The sequence below is a fragment of the Prenolepis imparis genome, unplaced genomic scaffold, assembly GCF_030444845.1.
Source record: "Prenolepis imparis isolate NDT839.2.m4 unplaced genomic scaffold, iyPreImpa1.0 SCAF_9, whole genome shotgun sequence".
NCBI lineage: Eukaryota > Metazoa > Arthropoda > Insecta > Hymenoptera > Formicidae > Prenolepis > Prenolepis imparis.
The window spans coordinates 12,863,197-12,882,431 of record NW_028141167.1 but is presented as its reverse complement, the minus strand read 5'-3'; the positions used below and the strand labels follow the sequence as shown (position 1 = coordinate 12,882,431).

The following is a 19,235-nucleotide window of genomic DNA, read 5'->3' as shown; positions in this document are numbered from 1 at the left end:
TCGTGAGGGCCCCTGCCTCTCGAGCGTGTGCTTATCACGGTTGCACCGGTTGCGGCCAGTGCGTTTTTCCCGATTGCCTCACGAGAGGAGAGAGAGGCACAGGTAGGTTGGTAGGTAAGGCAGTCAGGTCGGCCAGGAATGCGCGTACAAGGGAATTAGACCATAATCGCCCACGCGTGTGTCGCGCGAAGGGGACGTTTTCCGCCCTGCCTTTGGATCCCCGATGTTCACTCGATGTTGCCCTCACCCTCGCCCTCGCACACACCAATCTTGACCTCACCTCACCGCACAGATTACACGGGTGGCCCTTTGAGCGCGGCAAAGAGTCGGATATTAATAAACGGTTTTCAGCGCTCTCCGTAAAATGGTCATTAGGCGATAATTAAGGCTGCACTGTTGCGTTAAAAATTACATTTGTTAAGAAAGAACGTAACTTGAACGACAGCTTCGATCCAACGCGATAATCGTCTACTCACGAAAAAAAATTGTATTAGTTATCATAGCTATTTTAGGTATCCCTATATTACACTTGATATGCAAATTTAACGAGGAACTCCGTAGTAAATTATAGCTTAAAAATTTTAGCTGTAATAATTAATATTAGTAGAGGGAATTCCCCATTAAATTGTAGTTAAAAATATTAATTACAGCTGTAGCTAAAATTTAGACATGATAATTAAATTTTAGGTATAATATAGGGGCATATATCTAAAATTAAACTAAGATAGCTAATATTTTTCTTTTTCGTGCTCACGATCCAGTATTTCAGGGAATAGTCTGCCTACAATATAATATATACCCGAGATTATTCTTGAATTTAATTTGAATTTAATTGGCCCCGCGTTCTTTGGAATAGCCACGGGTACGTCATCTTGACAGAAATGGGGAAAGTTTCCCGCGGCTTGCGCGTTAATTGGAAATGTGCCAGACACCGATAAGTCACGCATAAGTTATTGAAAGTTCAATATCTAAATGTCGACAGGAGTAATTTTAAAGACTAGGAGCAGTCTATTATCCAATGCCTTTTTTATATTCCATTAACAGTTTTTCCTCAATCATTTTGATTATTTTATCAGTCTAAAATATCGCTATATAGAAGTTTAATTTGAAATATTTGTACGTATGTTATTGTTTAAATTTTTAATCTTGCAAATCAATTATTCCTTCAAGAAATTCTTAAAGATGAAGTTGCGTTCCTTATTTTTCAGATCTGCGTTTGAAGAGCTATTGCTTGATTGATCAATTATGCAATTAATTTATGCTTGATTCGATTTTCTTTATGGTCAATTTTTTTTTACTCGTCGGTAAAGACGATATGTTCTTCACTTCCGGTTACCGCACGTTTCCGTTAACATCAAGGGTCGGTAATCGGAATCTTTTTGAAGGATAATGTAGCTTTCTGCATTCGTCTTTGACGCAACGTATGAGATATTTCTATTATTGAGAGATAATAATTTTCACAAAATTGCGATATGTATCGTGATGCAAAAATTTGATTCTACGCGTTTCTGTCAATTTTCTCTCTTGTTAGGAAATCACAATTAGGAAAATATTGACGGATAAAGCAGTGATATTACCGACGACAATTTTATCGTACGCAAATTATGGGATACGCGCGCAAGACTTGAATAAAAAATATACCAAAATTCTTCTATATTTTAAAAAGAAAAGAAAGTGTACACTTAATATGATATATATCAATTTCAAAATAATAGTAATATTTTATAAATCATCATTAAACGTCACGTACAAAATATAAGAGGGAAAGATTTTTCTTTTTATAAAGAAAAGAAGATATATCTTAGAGTCTAGAGTTATATATACATAAATGCAATCAAACTCAATTTCTAATTAAAACTAATAATTGTATAAAGCATAATTATGATAATAAATTATCGCGATAGCACGAGATGAGAAGAATCGAGTAAACAAAATAAATAGTGCCAAATAATTATCGAGAAGCACCAGCAATCTATGCGCGACTTCTAAAATCGGAATCTTGATTTTTATTATATATATATTCGAATAGTTTAGAGCGTTGTTTTACATCGTCCAGAATTTAATCTAACACGTCTCTGCTCTGTGGAAGTTATACTTTTATTACCGGTTCTATTGAACTTAACGAGATCAATTGAGACGATACGGTTGCCTTGATTTTACGATAGCCAAACGCTGCGATGCGGTGATATAAGCGTCCGATCCCGCCAACTTTAAATTGTAATGTCCCGCACCCACGCGTTTGACATCAGCTTCTCTCTTCTTCTTTCAGCACCTGTACCACCTGCAAACCGGCGAAGGGACGTTTCGGGAACGCGGGAGGGGACGAGGCAAGGGTGCCACGAGGGTGAGTAATGTGTCTCTCGACTTTTAACTATATTATAATTTAATTATTTCATAGTATACTATATACTATATTGTTACATACAGTATATTTTTCATACTGTATTACTTGTAGTATTATAATAACGTAAATAATTTATAATTTCCTTGCAATTTTGAAACCTCAAACTAATCGGAGATCGTATCTTTCATCATGGCGAATCTTGAAATTTGATCGAGAGAGAGCGTCTTCTGATAAGAATATAAAGATTATGCATTGTTCGTCGAGGTGGAATTTTCGTAGTATTAGTTAGTTGTCTAATTCGCGTTATTTAATTACCAAAGATGCGCTCTGCACCGCGTCGGCTCTATTCCTGCTGACGTAGGCCAGCTATCTCTTGGTACCGACAGTACGGAGTTTCAGAACTGATATTAAGCAAGGTGGTATTGATCGACGCACGTTGCGCCTGTCCGCGTTGCACACCGCCATGTTTAAAATTCGTTTGCCTTAAGCCGCGTACGAACTTGGAGCACGCATACGGGGAAACGTCGCTCCCGTACACGAAGAAACCTTCCCCGTATACGTGATATTTAATTTTCATTCGCGGAGATGAGATATATAGAGCCCCGAGAGCTCCACCGCTCTTCTCGAGGCTCCATTTTACGAGGAGGATCGTTATATATTATCAGGCTAAATTCGAAATGAGAATAAACAGTCAAAATCGGGCCGGAAATTCCGCGATATTTAAACAAAACACATGGATTATTATTCGTCGAGATATATCATCAACTACTATTCGCCGGCCCTGTATAAAGAAAATATTATATATATTTCGTTTCGAAAGATCTTGGATAAATAATTTTCCCATCTTTTTTTGTTGTTTCTTTCTGTCAATTTCTGTTATTCGAACGAACTTTCCAACAGCACGAGGAAATCGGCCCAACGGGGCCTTCCCTTATCTAATCTGGTGAACATGCCAGATAAGATATTAACATCGCATTCCTGTATTTAACTGCTCTGGTAAACTAAGATAGGGACATGTGTATATTTGCTGACCCAAAATAAATTTGCCTCTCTTTTTCTCTTTTAACGCGTACTTCGTCTTTTTCCTCGATTTTTTTTTTAATAGTATGCATATAAAAATAGTACGCAGTGCCTAATATCAAAATATACTATATCATTTATAACATAAATACTAACAATAAATAAAAGTCATATCTAAAAGAATAAATATAGTAATAAATAAGTATATATGTAATAAAGTGAGAAGAAAGATATATACGGTATAGTAGTAGAATTTGAAAAAATGAGAAAGAATTTGGCGTGTAAGGATCAACGGGATGCGAAGGGCTTAAGGACAGATCCGTAAGACGGTTCTTCGAGAGGGCTCGTTTATTAACGTAGCTGCAACTTGTTGCTGAGCGCGTTGCCATCGGCCCTTCTGACCTCTTTCATGGCATCTCTAACCAGCCTCTCCAACGACGCCTTCGGGGAGACAAGTCCAAGAAAGAGAGATAGACGAATCCTTCGGTCGCGAGAATCGATCGAATCCTTAACGAGCAACTGATTGAAACATTCGTTTCCTCTTATCCATCCGCGCACGCGAAGACGATTCTATTTTTCTTCCTCCCTCAACGACAACCCCTGCAAACTCGAGTGAATCAAGCCCGAACAATTTATCGATCGATCAGAGAAATTCCAAATAATATGCAAAATTGCGCTATAATTTGACGCTGTAATCAAGTGTATATATCATTGACTCGATGGCAAAATTTTCAACTCGCACTTACACCTATGTTAGGACTCGCTCGGGCGAGCTCTCTCTTTTTTTTTTTTTTTTTTTTTTTCGTCTCCCCGATACATAAACATTTCTCTGACGGCGGCAGGTATTCTTTTACCCCTCCAGAGCAGCCCCGTTCTCTACCCCCTCCGTCGCGTCAGCCACCTCCAGTTACAATGACGCGTTGGTGAACCATCCCCTCTTCCTCGTCGCCGTCGTCGTCCTCATCCTCATCTTCGTCGTCGTCGTCGTCGTCGTCGTCGTCGGCGGCGGCGGCGGTGGTGGCGACGACACCAACACCGACGTCGGTCCTATTGCTCGTCTATCTATGGAGAGCCATAACGATTCCGCGACGAGTTTTTTCTTTTTTTTTTCCTTTTTTTTCCCTTTCTTTCTTCCTCTTTTGCGCCGGTCGCTCGAGCTTAAGCCGATACTTGAAACATGTTTTTCTCGCGTACAATGCTCCGATATTTTTTTTCCTTATACAACAGTATGAGATAAAAAAATGTATCATTGCTTTGGTTTAATCTAGGTATGTATGTACGTATTCGCAGATTGTTAAATTGTCATTTGGATTATTGGTATGATAGATTGACAATTTTGACGTTTCGCGAAAATTCTTTTCTCCTATAGGAAGAGAGAGGCAAGAAAATTTGCTCATACATATATCTTGATGCGGAGAAGAAAAATTGGGTGACGTAATGAAATTTTGAACCAGTATTATCTCGCCGTAGGCAAAGCAAGTCGATAACCGAATCAGAGACCTCCTCCCCCTCGTCGTTAATTCGATGGCGCGCCGTCTCTCACTTCGGAAGAGAAGGAGAGGTTGGTCGGAAACACCAGACGGGGAAGAAAACGAGTAAAACAGCTCGAGAAAAAGACACAGAAAGGAAGAGGGACTGGAGGACGAAGAAGCGGAGAAAAAGCAGGGAGGAGGGAGATCGTGTAAATCGACATGAGCAATATACACGAGCGTTTTCGAGCGAGTCGTTCTGGAAGACACATCTACTTCGTTTCAAGCCGAAAATCTTGTTTCTCCTAGGATGTTGAAGAGATAGCAGTGAAAAACTCGGGACCACTTTTAATAAAAAAGAAACAGTCAATCCTGTCCATTTAATTTACTTTATTAACCCCTTTATTATTCATTCTTTCTTTCACCCCCGGATTTCATCTGTCAAACCCATCTGTCAATGAACGATCCATCCGGATACCTGTCAAATTATGAAACAAAAAATCTACGCATGTAGACAGAAGCGAGCGAATCGCAACCTTGGGAGTCGAGATACACTTTGGGGAGTCACCCATCCAATCGAATCCGACTTCCGGTGCAACCCCAGGATCGTGTCGGGGAACCGCGTCGCGTCGCGCCGCGAAGAGACGCTCCACGCAGGAATCCGCGATATCGCGCCGCGATAACGCGCGACGCGGCGGACCCGCATCGGGGAGGGAGGGAGGGGGAGGAAAAGGGGGGTGGGATAAGGGGAGGCGAGTCGTGGGAGAGAAACAACAAGCACACGACCGCGCACACCCACACACAACCACACGCGCGATTGCGCGCTCGCGTTCTGTCTCTCTCTCTCTCTCTCTGTTACTCTCACTCTCTTGTTCATGAGAGAGAGAGAGAGAGGGGGGGGGAGAAGAGGGAACCGTAGAAAGGTGGGAACGTGTAGTCGGCGAGCGCGCGAGAAGAGGAGGAGGCGCGGGAGGAGAAGGCGCGGAGGAAGAGAGGCAAGAAAGAGAGAGAGGAGGAAGAGACCGGGGGAGGATGGCGGGGGAGGAAGAGGAAGAGGAGGAGGAGGAGGAAGAGGGGCGGAGAGGGAGGGGGTATCGGAGGAAAAGGGAGAGGCGTCTCATGGGAGTTATTCGGCGGATCGCTCCGCGACCAGAGTGATCTCTCGCGACTGTCGAGCGATCGATTCCCGATCGGGGTTGTTGTGTGCGCCAAGTTGCGTGTTGTTTCGAAAAGAGCGCAGACAGAATATTGTGCGTGAACGCAGTTCGGCGCGAACGTTCGCCCAAGGTACAGGCTCTTCTACAGACCTTCTTCGAGGTTGATCGGGGTAGATCGCACTGAAGAAATCGCGGACGCGCGGGAGATTAATTATCAGAGGAAACTCTTTACATGTACGTATATATGCATGTAAGTTGAGCGACGACGAGTCGTCAGGTGCCTAGTGATTCCGATCGGAAGTTGGAGATATCTTCCGGAGGTGGACCTCGAGTGAACTTTGGGAAACGTGTTCTCCTGCGAGGGAAACTTTGGAAGAGCCAGACGAGGCGAAGTGTGAGTCTTTTCTTCATCAATTTATATGTATATATGCAAATGTTGTCTTTTAATCCTGATCCTCTTTGAAAAATTTCGACATGATGATGACACGTGTTTCGATTACACGTTCTCGCACATTCTTCAACCGGCCGGTAAAATCTCCGACGAATCTAGACTGCTTGCTCAGGTATCGTGTAGACGTAGAAATTTTGATAAAAAGTCCTGGAAAACCTAAGGAATTTGTTTGCCCAATCACATCTTGCTTTATCAATCACTTGGCTATTTTCGAGAAACTCTCTTCGACTCGTACGATTGTGTTATTGGATTATGATCAACGCAATACGACTCTGCTTCGGTGTGTCTGAAAGAAAAAAAAAGTCGGATGATTCATAAAAAACTCAGTCTTCAGGCATTCGTGTATACGCGATGTCTCGATCATACTTTGATATAGCGTGCATACCTATATATTAATTATATAGCTACACGCAGAAAGAGTCCCTCCCTATTATTTAAATCCAACTATAATTACACAACAATTATATAATAAATAATTATTATAATTATATAATAAAATTAATTAGCTCGCTCTCATTTTATTTCATATGAAATCTTTAATTTTATATGTAATAAAAACTTGAAAGAGCTCTTCGGCTCTTAATAATTCAAACACATATTAATTAAAAAATGAAGAAAAGGCAATAATCTCAAAAAAAAATATATATATACATAAAATGTTTGTTTAATTTTATTTGCAGCTAAGCCACGTAATGAGACGTCGAGTTTTATCGAAAGCGATAAATAAATTTTTGCGCAATGTCCGTTGTAATAAAAAACTTAATATGTCGTAACGAATCGTCGTAATTGAATAAAGCACGGTGCGTTTGGATTATATAAGTCAACGCTCGACTGGCATTATATCTCGACAAAACAAGGAGCCCTTGCGCGTCAAGGACCCAAGCTCGTCGAGCGCGAAACTGACTTTACAAACCGCCGGTTACGCAAGCAGGCATTCGTCTATCGTGATCGCGGAATTTAGGTCAAACGACGTGTCCTCCGTTATTATCGGTGGTCCGCGAAACGTCATAAATTCCCCGCTCGTTTATTAACTTTTTACCGTTTTATCAGCGAGCGAGCGAGCGAGCGCGCGCGCGTTTTGCTTGTACACGCAAACTAACTAAGCAACGATCAAGGTAATCTATAATGAAGAAAAATAAACGCGTTGACCTGCGAGTAATGCGATCGATCGTGTGTTCGAAGCGAGTTCGCAAACGTCGAGAGGAGAACGACGTATCCGCCGTGATTTAAAAGATACGCAGTATTTGTAGGAAATTTAATTAAGAATTCGATAAAAAAAAATCTAAAGATATTTTTAATTTACTCTAAAGACAAGATTTTTATCCCGATGTCTTTTCTTAACCCTTCTCACGATGCATAATTTTTCATCTCTTTTTCATCAATCAACTGCGACATTTTTTTTATAGCAGACACCGAACATTCTTTCTTATATTTTATCATTATTATTTGTATATCGAAATATTTTGTATATATCAATATATATTAATTGTATATTAATATATAATATGCATTATCAATTATATTAATATTATATGAATTTTGAAATTGACACATCTTGTTGACCTTGTTTATCGAACATTTTCTCCTGATGTTATGTTTCAGAAGGTTTCCGAATACAAAGGAAACCCTTTGTATTTTTTTTCGAGCGGAGAAAAGTTCCACATTTTAACATTTAAAGTTGCTTCGGGTACTCGAGTACCCGTTCATTGGCAGAAGAGTTAACTGATACATCGGCTCACAATATCATTGCTCCTTTTTGCGCACGATATTTTTGTTGGCGAGCTCCTAGAATCTTCTTCAAAGCGAGCTCGTGTGTCAAAGCTTATTATATATTATATATATATTACGTGACATATCGATGCAGCAGAGCATTCGTGTCGATGAAGCGAGTATATTGCATGCAGCCACTTATACTTTCATTTAGCTTAAGTCAACAAAATGTGAATCACCGCGAGTGGAATGGCCGACGCTGACGTTGAAATCGGGTACTGGCGGTCGGTCAATGGCCACGCGTTAGCCACGTGGTTTGACAGGGCACTCGGTGCTCAATTATTTCCCAGAGAAGCTGTCGCTCCGAATACGAGAATGGTTCACAATCCAAATCTGTCGACGTTTGTTGCGTTAACTCTTTTGTCAATGCATCATTTTTCACCTTTTCATCAGCTTTGGATACCCGAGATACCAACCATATGTTTTTGACACATTGTACCTACTATAATAATTTATTTAAAGCAGCTGCTGGGACTCGAACATTCTTTCCCATAGTTTAAGAGGTTTCCGAATAGAAAGGAGAAAATTTTCGATACATCTTTAACATTTAAAGCTGCTTCGGGTATACCTAAGTACTCGTTCATTGACAGAATTTTAGTACGTAGACAGAAATAGTAAGAAAAAAATAATCAGTTGACCATGATTTTGACAGCCTATATCGTTCGCTATATATTTTAATATTTAATCACATCGATCAGGGTCGCGAAGAAAACTAAATAGCGAGTGTGTGCTCCTTTTTTTCGGAATCTCGAAAAGCCGCACGCACGAATAGTCCTAGATAATTGGCTATTCGCCCGCGCACGAGAAGGTAAATCGCAACAAGATCTAAAATAAGTGGTCCGGCCGATCTGAACCGCCTCTCAGAAAGGTCAGCCGTCTTGTATTACACTTCCTGATCGATGATTGACGTTCGAAAAGAGAATCCATCATTCTTTTCCGGACGTATTCAATGAAGGATTCATCATTCGATAGCTCGAGATCGATCCGACATGCGTGCAGGAAGAATAAAAAATGGTAGTCTCTTGAAAAGGGCTTCCTTCGTTTTTTCTTTTTTTTTCTCTTCTTTTCGAGAGATGAATCTTCGTCGGATGCATAATGCTGGAAATTTTTTGGATGAAAAGGCGCTCAACAACAGATGATTACAGCACGCTGTTTCTGACGTTTGATAAACAGAACAGAGTGTAAATTTTTTTCTCGAATTTTCTATATATACACATTACAATTTTTTACTATATATAATACTCTTTAATACACATAAGCATGGGAATTTCTCGAAACGTTGAACAGCAAGTATCTCAGTGTGTGACAAATGTTCCGCGAGGAAAGGAACTCTCCTTGCAAGCTCAGCGTGGGTCCGAGACGCGACGTTCTGTCTATTTATAAACCGATGCATAATATAACGTATATATGTATGGATATGCATATATATATATATATATATATATATATATATATATATATATATACTCACATATACGCAACACGTGTATCAAGATATAAAGTGCGATTCTCGCGCTCGATGGCATCGTGCCATGAGAAATTGACTACGTCATATAATGGCAGATGAAATTCGCGAGGAGAGACATTCTTAAGGGGGAAAACAACGATCAGCGGCTTATAGTTCGATCGACGATGCTTGTTCAACTATGGAAACCATTTCAGCCGCCTCGGCCTACTTAAACCGCGTCGTTATTTTTAGCATTAGGGTCACACCGTCGTATAGCTTTGGCTCTAGTAGTACCATCTTTTCTTCCTACGATTCGAATCGACCAACTTTCTCGACCCTTCGCATCCTTCTAATGCTCCTGTCATCGATCGTAAGCTCGATTCACTTATGTCTAAATCAAAGAGTTCCTTCCGTAAAATTAACGAGACCCGAAATTCAAAAATAAATATATTATATTCCAATATAGGACTCTGTATCACATAGATGTATTTGTTTCAGGTTTCAATTTAAAAATTCATCTGAAGAAAATAGATAGATTTGCCCATGAAATTGACATAGGTAATCAATAAGGATTACTTTTGTCGCAGAGTTATCGAAAGATTGCGCGTCAAGTTAGGACTTGTAAAAATTAAAAAATTCCAATTTAAACATTTATCTGAAAACAAATTTTTTTTCCACAAACTTGACATAGGAAATTAATAAGGATTACGTTTGTTGCAGAGTTATCGAAAGATTGCGCGGCAAGTCAGTACGCCTGACAGCGCGCCAGCTGGTCTTGGTAGCCCGCAGGCTGGTATCGGCGGTTTGCAGCAACAGCACCAGCAACAAACGCAGCAATCTTTGCATCAAGCAGATCCCATGCAGCAGACCAAGGACAATCTCAACCCCGCGGCGAACCAACAAACGGGCGCCTTGAGGAACGGCAACCCGCCACCACCCGTCGTTTCTATGGTGAGTGTTTCAGCTTCCTATCAAAATTGTTTCTCAGTTCACGCGAAGGCTGATCTCTCTCTCTTTCTCTCTGTTAGGCTAGCCTTTTTTATCAAAAATAAATAAATAATATTTATTATTTTATATTTTTAAAATTAGCTCAAATGTATAAGACGCTGTTAGATACTGCGAGCATTGAATCGAAAGGATGCAAAATTGAAGATCTGTCGGGAAAAGGTTTCTTTTTCACGAGAGGTCAATAGAACCGATTAGGACGTGAAAAGGATGGCTTTAACATTCGCGGAGCGAGCGTTGCTCACGCGACGGTCCATGGCTGCAAAGGAATCGACTGCCGAAATAGCGGCGTAACATGGAGGGCAAGGGTAGACTACCGGCAGACAGTGAGTGCGGGGGCGGTGACCGGCCGCCAACGCGAATCAATACCCGCAGGAACAGGAACCACCGACCTGCCGAGAGAGACGAAGATAGCGAGAAAGAGGCAGAGAGAGAAAGGGAGAGATAGAGAGAGAGAAGAGAACGACGTGTCCCGGGGACGAAAGGAGAAAGAAAGAGGGTGAGAGACAGAGAGAGAAGCGATGAAAAGCGAGCGGTATCAAGAGGTGGAGCGCAGGAGTAACGATAGAGGAGAGAACCCCGGCGGGGTAGGGTAGCCCCGTTCAAGCACCGGGGGGTACAAGCTAGGGATGAATCTCCCTTGTCATATTCGTAGACGGAGATCTCCTTTTAATACACGTAATCATTTGCCGTGGGTCTCGACTATCGAGATGTTATCACGACGAGACACTCTTCGATCTGATCCTCTTGCTCTTCTCGCTCTCTCTTGCAAATATTTGCGGATACTTGAAAAAAAATGTCGAATCTCCGTGTAAATGAAATTTTTCGCTCCACCCATTTACGCGCCGAACGCGTAAAATCCTCCACGTGTGTGTATTCTTTAATGAAATCGAACGAATCGATGTGGCAGAGCGATATCACGTCGGCGATAAATTCGTAACCTTGTGACTATAAGCGCAATGTATGTTTTTTAACACCCACTTCATCGTCTGTGTTCGACGCGAATCCATTTTTTTTATTTTACATCGATGCATTTGGTGCAATTCGACTCGTCACATAAAAAACGCGGGGAAAAGCGCTCTTTTGCTATTGAAATGAATTAAATAATTCTAAACTTGAATCACTACTCGATCTGAATTAAAATCGCAATGATTGATATACACGTTGCAGTTGTAATCGGTTTAACAGTACATTTTTATCCGGCAGTGTATTTCTTTTTTTTTTTTTTGTAATTGTATTAATTCATATTTTTCCCCTGAAATATTTAAGTAATAATAAAATATACTTTATACGCACAAAAAATATTTCGATATATGAATGTGTAAAAAACACGTGTTTGGTACCCATACATTGATGGAAAGGGTGAAAAAGTTTACATTTGACAGAAGGCTTAATTCGCGAGCGCGATAATCGTAGATGCAGAATAAATCTAATAAGGGTGAAACGCAATCATTCGTATCGCTATATACTTCTTTCCGCCGTTATTGCGTTTACGCGTGTGAGACATTTTCATTGACGATTATACGCGACGGATGTTAATTGTGCATTTCGCGCGTTAAACGCGGCTATATCCGACGCACGCAAAACACGTTCGGTGTCGGGGCAGCGATACGATAATTGCTAATGCCGCGGTGATAAAGGAATCAACGTTACAGCGGCCGGCGTATTCATTGGAACGCCCAATTATGCAATAAACCGAAACCGCGAAATGCCGTTGCCCGATTGTTGCCGGTACGCAAATTGCGAATTGCCGTCCCACCGCTACGTGCAATGCGGTTTTAACCGTTCGCCAGAAAGCGAGAAACGCACAACACGTCATCGTCGTCCCCCTTTCCCCATCCCCCCATCGGAATCATTCTTTGATCAGAGCGTCATCGAGGATTTGCATCGATTTATATGGGGCGGCGATTACGATTACGCGATGACGCGTTCGCGAGCAGCTTAATAGAGGGGCTGGACACAAACTGGAGTAGGTGAAGAGTGTGATCGAGGTCGACAAACTCTCCTTCCCCCCCGGGGATATTCGCCGGAAGGGCAGACTTGACTCCCGAGGGTTATGTTTGGGTGCTGTCACAGAACGTTCCGTTTTATCACGCCAGGGTCTTAGGTTGCCCTAGGTCACGATGCCACGAGAACGGAAGGATTTTCTCCCCGAGGGAGGAGCCCGAGCGCGAATGTGTGTGCGTGAAGTGAAAGAGGAGGATGATACCGTGGAGAGGAATCCCTTGCCTCGCTTGGCGAGACGCCCAGGTTCTTCGGCGCTATCAACCTCGACCACAAACACCGATTCACGGTCACTATTGAGGGTTCTCGGAGTTTCTCTACCTTCTGAGAGAAAGAGGGAGAGAGAGAGAGGGAGAGAGATGAAAGCGACTCGGACGATCGAACATTCAGCATGAGCAGTTTGCTTCAACAGCTTGTCGCGACAACGCGTCAAATGTCAAACGATTAAACCCTTCTGTCGAGCCATAGTTTTTCACCTTTTCATCAATGTACCGGGTACCCGGGTGTCAACCACGGGTGTTTTTGACTCATTGCACCGTGACAATTTTTTTTTTAATAGCTGCTAAGCATCGAATATTCTTTCTCATCGTTACATTTTTAGGAAAATTTTCCGAATGCAAAGATTCTTTGTATTTTGTTTCGGACGGAGAAAAGTTCCGGAGCATCTTTAACATTTAAAAGTTGCTTCGGGTACTCATTCATTAACAGATATATATATATATATTATAAATTTTATTATACTTTTATAAATGCGAAAGCCAAGTCCTATATCTAGTTGATAGAATTCATTCCATCAGCACTTTTGCATTTTGTAATCGCGTGTGCGATTATGATTACTCGATTAGAGCTAGTCATACGATTTAATAGGGATTCTGGGCATAAAAAAAAGACAAATCTCGTAATTCGAAGTCTAGAGTCTTCGCGCACGTTGTTTTTGCAAACTTCTGCAAATCTCGCTTCAAATTAAGCTCGCGAACGTTATTTGCGTCTCTCGAGGATGGCGACTCGCGTCGCAAGAGTGCTATGGATGACAAAAGATCGGCCGCGGTAAATGAACCAATCGTCCTCTCTCTTTCACTCTCTCGTTTTGTGTTGTACAAAGTTTTACAGTCTGGTTGCGAGGTTGCCGGTTTGCCTCTTCTTCTTCGCCTCGCATCGCTGCGGACGGTTGGTTCCTCTCCGCCTCGGCAGCCTCGATACCGTCCTTTTTTCCCCCTTCGAGACTCCATCTCCGTCGATTCCAGCCCCCCCGCACACACGCCGGGCTCCTCCTCTCTTTCTCGCTCTATCTCGTTGACAGAGAACGCGAGAGAGACGGGGAGGCGATGCCGAAGAAAGAACGAACGAGCGAACGAAAATAAACGAAAGTGAATTCGTACAGCTCCATTTTTATACGCGCGGCGCGTCATTTTATTCCCCGGGTTGATCGCCATTATTATTATTTATTACATGGTAAAATATTCCGTGACGTTTTTGGTCTTTGATGAAAAAAAGTAAAAAATGGGCCGAAGAAATGGGAAAGAAGGAGAAAAAAAATGGGATTTATATATATCTAAAGAGAGATGTCGGAGAAAACGAGGAGCTCGAAGAAAAATAAAATATCGAGTCTGAGATGTAAACTTTTTAAATTTCGCGACCGAGCTGAAAAACTGAAGAGACCGACGCGAATCGTGTGACGGAAAAGTTGTTCAATTTCTTTCTCCTCTTATATGCGCAGTCACCCGGAGTGATGCCATTTTACGGAGATTCCGGCGCCGGCTTCCGACCCGCAGCTGGTTTTGGAAACACGGTCTGGCATCAGGGAGTCGGAACGGTTGGCGCCGTCGCAGTCGAGACGTCACCGGCTCCGTGGCCGCCTCAACAATTTATTCAACAGATTTCCGCGCCAAATCAACTCGACGAGTTGAGGTACCATACTCAGTATGGCGCCGCAACACCCTATCATCCTCAAGCGGGTGAGTGATAAGCTCGTTATAAAGAGCAAGTTTTTCTCTTCGCGTTACATCTGTATCAATCCTATCAATATTCGAAATATTGCAGTCCCATATCAGCAACAGACCTTCATACCGGCGGATCAGTCTGCGTTTCAACGTGCCGGCGGGACGACGGGACAGTACACCATCACGGGGCAGCCTTCACCGCTGGCTTCTGTTGTTGGACAGACGGTGGTTTCGACATCCCAGAGGCAGTTGAATGGACAGTTTGTAGATCCTGCGGCTACCGCTAATCAGTCAGTTGCCTACGAAAGACAGGATTACGTAAACGGCTATCAACAACAAGTAAGAGTCGCTGATCTTGAATATAACAGTTCAAGCTTACACGTCTGACTACAAGAATGTCTTACGACCTTCTCGTATTTGTCCCTATTTTGATAGCTATTCTAAAGAATCGTATGAAGCATTTGCAACGAACGCTACACGTCGCAAAACGTGGGCTTCTTGCAGGAGGTGACGATGGCACCGCCTCCGTCAACAACGCCGACGAGTCGCAGCAGCTCGGTGCACATGGATAGTCAACAACAGCAACAGGGAGGTCCGCAACAGCCATCGCAGCAGCAGCAACAACCCACCGCGGATACGCAAGTAAAAGGATTCGCCACGATTGCCGCCACTAACGTGTCGGGAAACGAGATGCCTGGGTATCCACTTCAACCGGACCCACAGAGTTTACACAACTCTAACGGATATCCAGGCTACGTGGAGATGGGTCAACAATCAACGCAGAACCAATGGCAAATGGTTCCGCAGCAGCAGCAGCAGCAACACCATCAGCAAACGCAAATTCAGCGACAACAATCGACGGTTGACAATAATCAACAACACATGTGGTCAGACACGAGCGGAAAAATGAACAGCACCGTCAACAGTAATATGAATTGGCAAGAGGGAGCGATGCAACAACAGTCGCATCATCGACAACAAAATATGCAAGGCAATATGAAGCAAGTGGAACAGCAACAAGCTACTCAAATGCAACAGCAGGAACTGCCGAGACCGGCGAGTCACATGAGCTGGGAGACTGGAAGCGTAAAGGAACCCCAAACACCACAATCGTGGTCCGAGAACGCTGACAATCAGCAGCAACAAACTCAGGGAAACTGGTCGCGACAGAGTCCGAAGCTGAGGGATCCACAAAACCCACGGTTGACGCCATCCAATCAGCAGCAGCCGCCTCAACATCAGACGTGGTTACAACACTCTCCAAAACTGTCGGATCACAATAATGCTCAACAAAGCGCGAGGATGACGCCTTCCGTCCAGCGTAATTGGCAGCAAAATAGTCCGGAGATGCAAGGACCTCAGCAGAATCCGAGACTCACGCCTTCACAACAGATGCAACAACAACAGCCGCAACAACAACAACAGCAACAACAACAACAACAACAGTGGACGCAGCAAACCAAGGTGGAGCAGAATCCCAGACTCACACCGTCCAATCAAATGTCGTGGCCGGATACGCCGACTAGTCAACCAAATTGGTCACCAAATAGCATAAAGAGTGATAATAGTCAACAGCAACAGTGGCAGGACTCGCAGCCTAGTCCTAGACGAACTCCAAGTCATCAGTGGCAAAATCAACTGACGCAGGAGAACAAACTAGACAATCAAATGTCTTGGTCGCCAAACTCGGTATCGGAGAATCAACCGAGTTGGGGGCAACAAGCGACAAAGCAGGACATGCAAAACTCTGGAGAAAGAATCGCGTGGCAACAACAGCAAACAGTGGTAGACACTAACAAGCCGAATGGATTTCCGGAGAATCAGGATAATCCGGAGAACAATGTCTATGCTCAATCTAATCGAGTCAATCTCAATAGTCGGCTAAAATCGATGATCCTGAACAAGCAGCAGCAGCAGCAGCAACAACAACAACAGCAGCAGCAGCAACAGATGCAGCAGCAATTGCAGACTCATCATCAGATGCAATCGCAACACATTAATAACAGCAACAACGGATCCGCCGGAGAATATCCAACGGATGATCAGATACGCGACGCGCACGAGAACAGCGAGAAGATGCAGGAAAAACGCACGGATCATTTTATCAATCAGTCGAACATTATTTCGATGACGCAATCTAATGAAAACTTGACCGGTAATTTTTTATCGCATAGCCACCACCCTCGGGTAGATAATTTGCCCGACGGTGGTGGCTTATGGGAATGGACGGAAGGAGAACATAATCACGGTAATAACGATAACAATAAGGATAACGGTAATCCTGCGTTACCGTCAGAAAATGGAATGACAGCCCTCGAAAGCTTCATGAAGCTCGCTACGGAAAATAAGAACGATATCGCCGATCGATCGTGCGATAAGGAGAAGGATCAACAATCCTGGGAGGCAGAGAGGAAGGACAACGAAGACATAGATGACAAGTCGTTTCAGCAAAGACTATGCATGAATCAAATCGGGGACGCGTCCTTCGAGGAGTCCCAGAAGACATCTGACAGTGACGAAGTGAAAAGCGATAGCCTGGATTTCCTGAAGACAGCAAGCATTACCGTTCGCGCGTCTTCCCAAGACATGGACAAACGCGACTCCGATCGTGCGATCAAGCAGGAGAACCTCGGGGATTATAACTGTAACGGCGACACGTCCAACGTCGCCGAGAATGTCGAAGAGAACGAAAAGATGGTTCCGGATTATAAATTCCGCGGCGATGGTGGTCCCGCCAAGGTGTCGCCGGAAACCGGTTCGTGGTGCTGTCGCAGAGGTGGGACCGAACAACCAACCCCCGAACACCTGAGGGACGGCTGTTGCCAGGGTCTTCAAACCAAGGACGAAATGCTGGCCGATTCACCGCAAGCGGCCGAGTTAAAAAACGAAGGACCGCATAGTCCGCGTCCTCCTGCGTCTGCGGCGACGACCACGACGACAAAGTTGCAAGACCACTTGGAGAAACTGAAGAATAATGTCAGGACCGAAGTGCCGGACTGCAACTGCTTCCCCGCCGACAAATGTGAGTTGCACAATTGCGCTATTCTGCACTACACTAACATTGAGAGAACACACTAACCACGAAACCACACGAAAGAAAAGTTGTAAACGTAATACTAATATACATTTTATGGCCAATAACTACACCGACCGATTATGCGTCCCGAAACCCGGAGGAGAGAGTGTGTGCGTACCTAACCTACCCCCTTTTCGCAAGGGCATACCTACCACATGCGCGGCATAAATGTTTCCGCTTCTGTTGCTTCCTTTCGTTGACGCGTCGGTCGCTCGTAAGTAAAATGAGGTTCAACCACAAGGTCCGCCAGAGCCCGGCTCATACTACACTCATCTCGGGGCGGCTGCAAGCCTGCCTGATCTTCGGAACGATCTCGAGCGAAGAACCGGCCTTAAGGGCGACGCGATAAGATTCGAAAAGGTCATCTATACCGGCAAGGAGGGTAAAACCACGCAAGGATGTCCGATGGCCAAGTGGGTGAGTCGTCCTCTCCAAATAATCTCGCATATAGCGACAGAAAACAAAAAAATTGTATCAACGTCTTCTTGTTTTTTTTTCTACTTGTGCGAAATTGTAATGTTAATAATCCGCTAGATCATCCGACGGTCCGGCATCGACGAGAAGATCTTAAGCGTCGTCAAGCATCGTCAAGGTCACAAGTGTCCAACCGCCTGGATCGTCGTAGCCATGGTTGCTTGGGAGGGAGTGCCGACTCACGAAGCGGATCGGATCTACTCTCTCTTAAGTCACAAACTCAATCGATTCGGTCTTCCAACGACTAGACGATGCGGCACTAATGAACCACGGACTTGCGCGTGCCAGGGACTCGATCCTGACAATTGCGGCGCTAGCTTCTCCTTTGGCTGCTCCTGGTCGATGTATTACAACGGCTGCAAGTATGCTAGGAGCAAAATGGTCCGAAAGTTTCGACTGTCCGTACGAACGGAGGTATATATACAGTTGGAGAAACAACATTTGGACGAGTATCGGGAGTCGATTTTAAATTGTAATGAAAGAATTTTCGTCTCCTCAGGAACAAGAGGTCGAAGAGAGAATGCACGTCTTGGCGACGCTTCTGTCACCTTTATATCTTAGCCTCGCGCCGGAAGCTTTCAATAATCAAACTCAATTCGAACGAGAGGCGAGCGAGTGCCGTTTGGGATTTAAGCCAGGTCGGCCCTTCTCCGGTGTTACAGCTTGCATTGATTTCTGCGCGCACTCTCATCGGGACCTACACAACATGAATAACGGATGCACCGTGGTACGTGAATTGGATACATCGAATCCGACTTAATCCTATAGATAGATATTGACTCGCGATATTGTTTCATCAATAAAAAGGTCTTTTTATAAATATTAAAAACATTTTTAATATATAGCACGCACTCGTTATATTTTTCAGGTAGTTAGCCTGACGAAACATCGAACACTATCAAAACCCGAAGACGAACAGTTACATGTACTACCTCTTTACATAATGGACGACACAGACGAATTCGGTTCAAAGGAAGGACAAGAAAAGAAGGTTCGCTCCGGCGCTCTTGAAATTTTATCCAAGTAAGTATTTCTTAAAGAAATGAAATATTCTACATAACGATCGCATTGCTTATAT

General features: G+C 43.4%; 1 protein-coding gene across 8 annotated transcripts in view; it reads left to right on the top strand.

The window, feature by feature from the left end:
• The window catches only part of Tet (tet methylcytosine dioxygenase-like), a 64,279-nt gene that overhangs the window by 39,500 nt on the left and 5,544 nt on the right, over window positions 1–19,235 (top strand). For 7 of the 8 annotated variants that reach the window (XM_083046203.1, XM_083046202.1, XM_083046201.1 and 4 more), the window contains 9 exons: window positions 2,270–2,344; window positions 10,379–10,609; window positions 14,385–14,622; window positions 14,708–14,946; window positions 15,112–17,629; window positions 17,925–18,100; window positions 18,218–18,571; window positions 18,657–18,884; window positions 19,026–19,180. In XM_083046203.1, coding sequence (XP_082902329.1) covers window positions 2,270–2,344; window positions 10,379–10,609; window positions 14,385–14,622; window positions 14,708–14,946; window positions 15,112–17,629; window positions 17,925–18,100; window positions 18,218–18,571; window positions 18,657–18,884; window positions 19,026–19,180 — 4,214 coding nt within the window. Of the gene's footprint in view, window positions 1–2,269; window positions 2,345–5,953; window positions 6,385–10,378; window positions 10,610–14,384; window positions 14,623–14,707; window positions 14,947–15,111; window positions 17,630–17,924; window positions 18,101–18,217; window positions 18,572–18,656; window positions 18,885–19,025; window positions 19,181–19,235 lie in introns of those variants that run through there. The other variant, XM_083046206.1, reaches the window with a different exon arrangement.